At 32.5% G+C, this 8,886-nt stretch overlaps 1 protein-coding gene across 1 annotated transcript; it reads left to right on the top strand.

Moving 5' to 3' along the window:
• Nucleotides 1-3,061: 3,061 nt before the first annotated feature.
• On the top strand, nt 3,062-5,569 carry LOC120118826. Its single transcript, XM_039138788.1, has 2 exons — nt 3,062-5,393; nt 5,452-5,569. The coding sequence occupies exons 1-2, from the start codon at nt 3,097-3,099 to the stop codon at nt 5,567-5,569; spliced, it is 2,415 nt and encodes an 804-aa protein (XP_038994719.1). The 5' UTR covers nt 3,062-3,096.
• The last annotated feature ends 3,317 nt before the right edge of the window (nt 5,570-8,886 follow it).

The raw sequence follows: 8,886 nt of genomic DNA, 5'->3' as shown, positions 1-8,886 counted from the left end.
GATTTGGCACGTCGAAAACTATCATGATAGGTATTCGTTTAATGCTCGGTCAAAGCAATTTTAAGTTTTGGTCAAAAAAAGTCAACGGTCAACGGTCCGGTCGGGTCGGGTCGGTCGGTCGGGTCAGACCGATCAAACCGGTTCAGACCGGTCAAACCGGTTCGAACCGGTTGAAACCGGTCAAACCGGTCAGAACCGTTTGAAAACCGGTTAAACCGGTTTCCAGCAGCCACTCGCCCTGCGGCGGCGCGTGTGGCGCGTGAGGCGTCCTCCGGGGCCCTAAAAATCCCGGAAAAATTTTTAAAAATTATTTTGAACGATTTCGAGATACTTACAACGATCGGTTCAAATTTTTGAACGGCGGAGAGCTCGATTTCAAATCGGCCGAATATTTGACTGCACCACCTCCTCACGCGCCGCCGTCTACGGCGGACAAGGTTGACACCGGTGAACTCGGAACGGCACAAGGAACACGATGGTGCGGGAGGTGTCGTAAATGGAGCAACGATCAGCGGTGAATTTAAGATTTTCTCGGCGATAGAGCTAACAAAACCGTCGCTACTTTGACTGGAAATTCCCGACGTTTGGCCGCGTTTCGCTTCAATTAATTTGAAGGGTTTGTTCCTCGCTCGATGATGAACACAACGGTGGTTTCAAAACAACGATCGGAATTCGGACGGCGTCGGAATCGAGTTTGGAAGTTGTGTGCGTGAGGAAAGATTTGTGAAATTGATTTCTGTTTTTCAAAATAGAAATCACGCATATAACAATTGCCTGCCGACACTCCAAGGTTAAATTCAGGGTTTGGTCCCTGAATTTTCTTTAACTTTAAAACAAGCTCCAAGTTTTAAAATCTTTCAATTCAGTCCCAAATTTTCGCAAAATTTTCACAATTAAACCCTCCAATTTCAATTAAATATTATTTTGAAAATCGGGTTGTTACACACGCGATTCTAATGGTCGATCGACTGTCGATCAATCACGATTTCATGGGAGTTTTGGTCGCCGAGGGGAGGGGAGATCGAGTAGAGTTTCATTGATGGAAAAGACTGACATGGGTTTAGGGGTTGAAATGAAGGTTTTCAAAGCTTTGGGTTTATTTCAAAATTTGTGTATTTTTTTAAAATATGTATATAATTTTAATTTTTTAATTTTAAATAAAATTTTTAAATTACAGGTTTTCACATGTGTCACTTAATGGTGAAATTTAACAATATGTCACAATTTGACCCATTTTGAATAACGGAATGAAATGTTAGGCTCTAAGCTGAAACGAAATAAACATTAGGCACTAAACTAGAAAAATGACATAAATTGAACACCTTTTGTATATTTAAGCCTTATTTTTTTTATTTGGTTATCATGTTTTGTTTTGTCAATATATTTATTATCAGCATGTTAGTGTTTTAAAGTTATTAGCTAAGGTTTTTAATGCATATATATTTATATATTATTAGCATTTTGGTGTTTTGTTAATATATTTGTTTTCATAAATTCGGATTAATGATATTTTATATATGCAAGTCATTTTAACTATTTTTTTTATAAAAGGTAATATAATATACTATTTTATTATTATATATATATTTTTTAAATGAATGCTATGTAAATATATTTGTTCGTACATATAGGTATAAACATTCTTTTATGTAATTTGCATGATACCCTCATAAGCATTTATTGACTCGATCAAAATAATTGGATTAAGGGTAATATCCTTTCATTTTAAAATTATAGTGAAGTGATTGTCTTAACGTATAAGAAGACAACTTCCCATGATTTTAAAATAAAAGGGTATCATATTAAGTGTAATCCTAAAAATTGATTTCATTTAAAATTTGGGACTGAGAAAAATATTATGTTCTTTTAATTAAATTCATCAAGAAAAGACTGTTAGATTGGATGTAAGGTCTGGTCTTGATGTCTTTAAATGATTGAACATCCTTATTCTCATTAAAGGTTGATAAAATAAATAATTAATTGTATTCATTTGATGTATGCATTTAAATTTCGTCTTACTTTGTATGTATTTAAAAGGTGTCTCAAAATAAGTTATATTCGAACATATAAGCTTTATTGCAAGAACAACTATTTAATTAATTAGGTACCGATTTAGTATGTTTTGAGAATGTTAATCTTTCCCTATGTGTAACCGACTCCAGAACTTAAGTTTTTGGTAGCGCATACCGTAAAATTGTTGTTTTATTTAAAGTTAATATTTTATTAAAATGAAAAATATATTTTTAGGTATTCAATCACACCCTAATAAAAAATTGATGGCGACTCCATGAATCGATTTTTATTGTTTTTAAACTCTAGTCCTAAATTATTTGAGGCGAACATTTTTAAAATCTAATTTTTAATCGACAGATTTGAAAAAGAACATCTCGTCAAGAGGAGAATGCCCGATAACATATTTTATGATATTTGATAAAATTCTAAGCAGAAGATTTTAGTCAAATCAATTTTGGGGACCATAAAGACAATTCGTAAAATTTTACAAACTGACATGAATTTTTTTACAAATTGGTAAGAGTTAAGAATGGGTATGAAAATGAGTCTCATAACCATATCAAGATATAACAAAACCTTAGGATCCTATTCTATAAGCAGATACAGCCCGATGTACGTACTCCATAAATGCATGAGATTATGAATCTTTTTTCCAATTGAGTCATGTCCAGTGAATCTTAAAATGAATATGTACCAACTTCACTCCTTGATTCCATTCTCTCATGATTGATAGCGGTGCAAAAAACACATAAAATCTTTATTCTCAAACCTTGTTTAATTCTTTTGATTTCATTTTTTCTCAAATAATTTAGAAATCAAATTAAATATTATTGTCTGTTAATGTGTGATATTCATCGATTTCAGAAGACTAACGATGAAATGACTATTTTGTTCTAAATTGATCATGTTAATGACTGAAATATAAGTTTTTAAAATTAAATGGTTATAAAGGAAAGATACATAAAATATAGTGACATGGAGGTGTAGTTTACTCATTTTGTCCCTTATCTTTCTCCAGGCTCCTGCGGGATCATATCTCTGGCTGCTGAACACTGGAATCCATTACTGAAACATTGAGTTGAGATGCAGAGTAGTATGGAAGACGATCTGCAACCTCTATATTTCTATGGTCATCCCCTAGTCCTCAACCACCACCCCAACAACATAAGCGAAAAAACTCACTGCTCAGCTTGTGGGGATCCATTATTCTCCACCCAAACCTCTACTCCGCCGCCTCTTCCTACGCTTCCTCCGCCTCCGCCGCCAGTTACTACGCTTCATCCGCCTCCGGTGCGTATTAATACGTTTCCTCCGCCTTCGGTGCGTATTACTACGTTTCATCCGCCTCCGCCGCCTCTTCCTACGCTTCATCCGCCTCCACCGCCTCTTCCTATGCTTCCTCTGCCTCCGAATCCTCCGCCCCCTTCTGACGAGACGTATTATTATTTTTTCCCCACTAGTAGAGAGGAACGTGATGATGAATTTGATCCTACGCCTCTTCCTCCTCCTATTCCGTCTTTTGACCCTCCGCCCCGCCGGCGGCATTTTGGTCGTAACACCTTTAGTTGCGAGGAATGCGATCAGTTTCATCTCCATGAATCTTGTGCAATGGCGCCTGTAGAATTTTCCCATCACCCTCTTCATTGGGAACACCCTTTCCTTCTTCTTCGAGAAGATCCGGGTTCTTCTTGTGATTTATGCTTGGAATCGGGTAAGCATTTCATCTACCGATGCCCTTCTTGTGATTTCTCCCTTGATTTCAAATGTGCATTACTGTCTCATGGTCAAAAGTTTCTTGAATTCAAATACAATCTCCACCGTCATCCATTGCTCTTCATCGAGGATCATAGGGATGTACTGAAAAAATTTGTTTGCTCCGCATGTGAGGAACCTTTGGTAGATTCCGTATATGTTTGCATTGATTGCAGATTTTATGTTCATGAGAAATGTGCTGAATTACCCAATGTAATCAATCATCCATGTCACCGGTTACACCCTCTGGTTCTTAGTGGCAATTCAACTAGATTTTGTAAGCTTTGCCAAGCCGAACATCGTGGACACTTTTATCGCTGTTCCCCTTGCGATTTGGACATTCATGTCGGATGCGCTTGGCCTCATCCTGTTATTGAAGATAAAAGTCGCCATGAACACCCATTCAATTTGTTTTGGAGACAAGGATCGTTCATTTGCGACGCATGCGGCACCGAGGGTAACAATCTTTGCTATATATGTTCCGTATGCTATCTCCAAGTTCATAAGAAGTGCACTTCTGTGCCGCCCGTCATCAAAATCTCACGACACAACCACTGTGTTTTTCACAAGTATCTGAAGCAAGAAACGATGGTGGGAAAGGAAGAGTGCAGGATTTGTCATCATGAAGTGAAAATGGAGTATGGGTGTTATTGTTGCTTGAGGGAGGATTGCAATTACTTTGCTCATGTGAATTGTGCTACTGAGGATACGGATCTGTACTACATAGTTGATTCAGAAAATCTAGACAAGTTGGATGAAGAACCTATCGAATCTGCAATCACTTGTGTTATTGAGTGGAACGAAAACGGAGATGCAACGAAGATAATACATTTCAGCCACGAGCATTGCTTAGTATTAGAAGACATTATAGAGGAGGATGACAAACATTGTGATGGATGCACGCTGTCGATCTTGGGTTCATTTTACTCTTGTTTGGGATGCAACTTCCTTCTCCACAAATCTTGTGCCGAATTACCTATGAAGAAGCACCATTGGTTTGACATACACTTGCTAAACCTCGAATCCAATTGCATTTTCACATGTGATATCTGTCTTCAACAATGCTGTGGTTTCGTCTACAACTGTGACGAATGCGAGCTCTCATTTTGTCTTAAATGTGCTACGATCCCTGATACCCTTGATCACCCAAGCCATGAACATCCTCTCTTCTGGGATTCCAAATATAAAGGGCGTTGCAATATTTGTGGTCTATGGGTCTACAATGCATACAGATGCAAGAGTTGTAAGTATGCTGTGCATTTCGAATGCATTACGCTTCCGGACATAGTGCGACACAAGTGTGACAAACACTTTCTGAAACTTTGTTACCGTGACAAAAGCAATGATCCGGAACAACACTTTTGTGATGTCTGTGAAGAAATGAGAGATCCCAATGATTGGTTTTATCATTGCTTCACGTGCGATACTTCTGTTCATCGAAGATGTGCTCTCGGAAAATATCCATTCGTTAAGGCCGGGATCACGTACATGCACGAGGGTCACTCACACCCCCTCAGGTTTGTTAGAAAGAAGTATTATTACTCGAGATGCGTTATATGTGGTGAGTTTTGCTATGATTTAGCTCTTGAGTGTGATATATGCGACTATATTGTCCATTGGAATTGTATGTCGCCGTTCTCCTCCCCACTTGATACATTACAATGGGAACACTATCATAGAGCATAGAACTCTGCTGTTAGTGGCAGTTAGCTTGATAGGGACCAAGGATGTTGTCAAACGAACTACAACTTATGTATTTGTTTTTAATTTGATTAATTCAGGTGCAGTTTCTTTGTTTTGCTAAGGTATACGTTTGTTGCATTCATTTTTCTTGATATATGTTCGTAAAAATAAATCTAACTGTCTCGCTATGTTCGATTATGATTTGTGATTGTCGATAATCTTTCAGTAGTTTAATCTCCTGTTGTAATTCTTTTGTCTGTGTAATCAAATTTGTTCATATGTCCTTTGTTCGAATTTTTTGGATGAGTTTTAACCTTTTCTTTATATGGTCCTTGTATGATATCAAATGATATCAAATGACTAATTTATTCAATTGGTCTAAGAATTACCGTTGATCCCCTCCGGTTTACTCTCTAAACTCTTAAAAAAAAAAAATTCTTTTCTATCATTTTCATTTTTCTTTTGTTTGATCTATTTTCTTTTTCATATTTATTCATAATCTATTCTGATCTGATCAACATTGACAGTTGATGATTCATCTATTAACAATTTATACTTCGAATATTAACGCCGGCAATAGTTTTCCTTCCGCCATTGACATTTTTGCATTTCAATTTTTTTAAAGAATCATTTTAGTCCTTAAATTTTTTGACTTTGACTTTGACCTTGACCTTTTATATTTATTATTTTTAATCAAATTTTCATATATATATATATATATATATATATATATATTTATCTTTCATAATTATGATAATTTATTTTTTTTACAATGTTTTACTTTTTTTTCATTTTAAATATTATTTTTTATTGCAAAATGGTATAATAACTTACATAAACATTCACAAAACAAGATGATTGCCATCAATTTAATAAAAAAATATTGTGGTTTGATTTAATTTAATAAATTTTTAAAAGGAAAATTTTACGACGCTCGACGAGTACCGGTGAACACTACTAACAATGAGTACAACTAAACACCATTAATTTAATTTATAAAAATTTAAAATTCTAAAGGTCTCAATATATAATTATAAATTAGCTAAAAATCTAAAGGTAAATTGTTTAAAATAAAATATTAATTATGTTACTTTTATAATTTTTTTAGCAATAATTGGATCAAATATCAACCTCTAAAAATATTAATTTAGGATTGGTATTTGATCCGATTATTGTTAAAAAGATTATGGAAAATATTGTAATTAATATTTTATTTTAAATAATTTACCTTTATATTTTTAACTAATTTATAAGTATACGTCGAGTCCTTTAGAATTTTAAATTTTTATAAATTAAATTAATGATGTTCATCGTTAATGGTGTTCAACGGTACTCGTCGAACGTGATAGACTCGTCCTTTTTAAAAATACAAACAAAAATACTTTTTTTTAAGTATTAGGGCCGAAATATCAGTAGGCCTTGTTTTATTACCGTATTTCAAAATTCATTAGGACGAAAATAATCGCCATTAATCCCCTCCACTAATGGCCTAAGATAATTTTATCATTAGTTTATTATGTTGTTAAAATAATTTTGTCTCAAGTAGAATGATTAAATTAAATTATTTCTCAATGTATTTCAGTTATTATTAATTAGGATAATAGTTTAAATAATTTCATGAATGATGCCAATTTAGATTTAATTAAAATTTAAAAACCATTTTAAAATCTAAACAAAATTGTGTATACCTAGTACATTTAACTCATAATATGTTTACAAGTATAAAACTAAATTCAAATCCACATATAATATACGCATGAGACTCGAATATGAAATTTTAAAATTATTAAAATCTCACTTTTAATTTTAAGAGAACTACTGTATTTGTAAATTTGACAAAATAAAAAAGAAAAATATATCCACAGAGGACCTCAGCACTTGTTCAACCAATTGGACCGTCTCTCATTATCTAGGCTTTTGACATTATCTGCCCACTTGTGAGGTATAGTATTGACTTCATCATATGGGTCCCTGTTTTTTTAATAGAATCTTTGCTACTTGGGTCTAGAATATTTTTGAATGGTTTTCTATTATCCTACGTGGATTTAGATTGAATCATGTCACTTTTGTAGTGAATTTTTTTATTCTTCTATAGTTTTTTGGTACATTAACAAAATTATAGGTTGTCTAAATTAAAAATTATGTTTCACAATTTCAAATATTACAAAGTATTTTAATATATATATATATATCGTAATTAATTTAAATAAAATTAATAAATAATGATAATTAATTGAATAATAATCTGAGTCGGACTAAATTAATTTATAATCAAATTTATAATATGATCTTTGACCTAGTTTAGATCAAACAGGTTTAAATATTTGAATTTGGACAGGGCTAAAGGAATTTACCTGATTTTATAATATTTTGTTTTATTATTTTCTTTTATTTTATTGTTAGTATTTTTTGTATATATATGGTTACTATCCACTTACACTTATTGTAAAAATAAGAGTTTTACACATTTTTATGACTGTTGGATGAGAGAAATCAAATGATAAGATTAAGTTATTTTTTTCGGTTAATATTTTTCATTTTCTATTGTTAATCTTAATCATTGATTCCCCTCATCTAATGGTCCTAAAATAATGTAAAACCGAGTTAACTCTTTTTTTTCCTGTGACTATTTTCTCATTTCAAATTGTTAGTCTCGAGTTTTAATTTCTAGAATTATATATATAAAGCATGTGAATCTTTTCTATACGCGCGTAGTAGATATGCCCTACTTTGGTTCAATTTCATGCCAAAACTTTGATATCCTTTTCACACTAGTATATACAAAATTTTATATTAGAAGAAATGGTCTTATAAAATTTTAAAAGAATAGATTTGTAAAAATTTAGAGGACAAAAATAAATTATTAATAAAAATATTTAAATTATATGAAAACTTAAAATTTTTAGGGAAGCGTCCAGCCCTCAGTTTTCCTTAATCCATCCTTGTCTGACCCTACATTAGGGTTATTTGATACGTATTTTCATATTTGAAACCCCAATATGCAAGTTAAGAGTCTGCACTTTATTAACTGCTACTTGTATAAGCCCTTCCCTTGGGAAGCTATTTTTTAAAAAGTTAAATTAGTTCTTGTACTATGTACATGTAATGTATTTAATTTATAATTTTAATTTATTTAAATTGAATTACGTATTTTTCAAGTTTTAAAACTTTACTTTTGGCATAAAAATATTATTAAATTATAAAGATTTGAAAATTATGAAATTGAAAATATGAACCACATTTATAACTTATACGTAATATAAAAATTATTACAAATTTTAACTTAAAAATTTTAATGATTACCATATGAATTAACTCTAAAATTTCAATTTTTGAAAAATATTATTTAGAAACAAAAAAGCTACGAGATCCAATCTGCAAATAGAACGATAACCTACTGCATGGCTGAATCGGATTTGATTAGCTATAAAGGGATAG

The sequence above is a fragment of the Hibiscus syriacus genome, unplaced genomic scaffold (genome assembly GCF_006381635.1).
Source record: "Hibiscus syriacus cultivar Baekdansim isolate YM2019G1 unplaced genomic scaffold, ASM638163v2 tig00110328_pilon, whole genome shotgun sequence".
Taxonomy (NCBI): Eukaryota; Viridiplantae; Streptophyta; class Magnoliopsida; order Malvales; family Malvaceae; genus Hibiscus; species Hibiscus syriacus.
The sequence above is the reverse complement of the archived record's forward strand: the minus strand, read 5'-3'. Positions and strand labels throughout refer to the sequence as shown.

What these genes read in the sequence shown, in the direction of transcription:
- LOC120118826 (XM_039138788.1), top strand. Translation starts at nt 3,097, where the DNA reads ATGCAGAGTAGTATGGAAGACGATCTGCAACCTCTATATTTCTATGGT. An exon ending in ATTGTCCATTGGAATTGTAT is followed by an intron (nt 5,394 to 5,451) that starts GTCGCCGTTCTC and finishes CATAGAGCATAG; the next exon opens with AACTCTGCTGTTAGTGGCAG.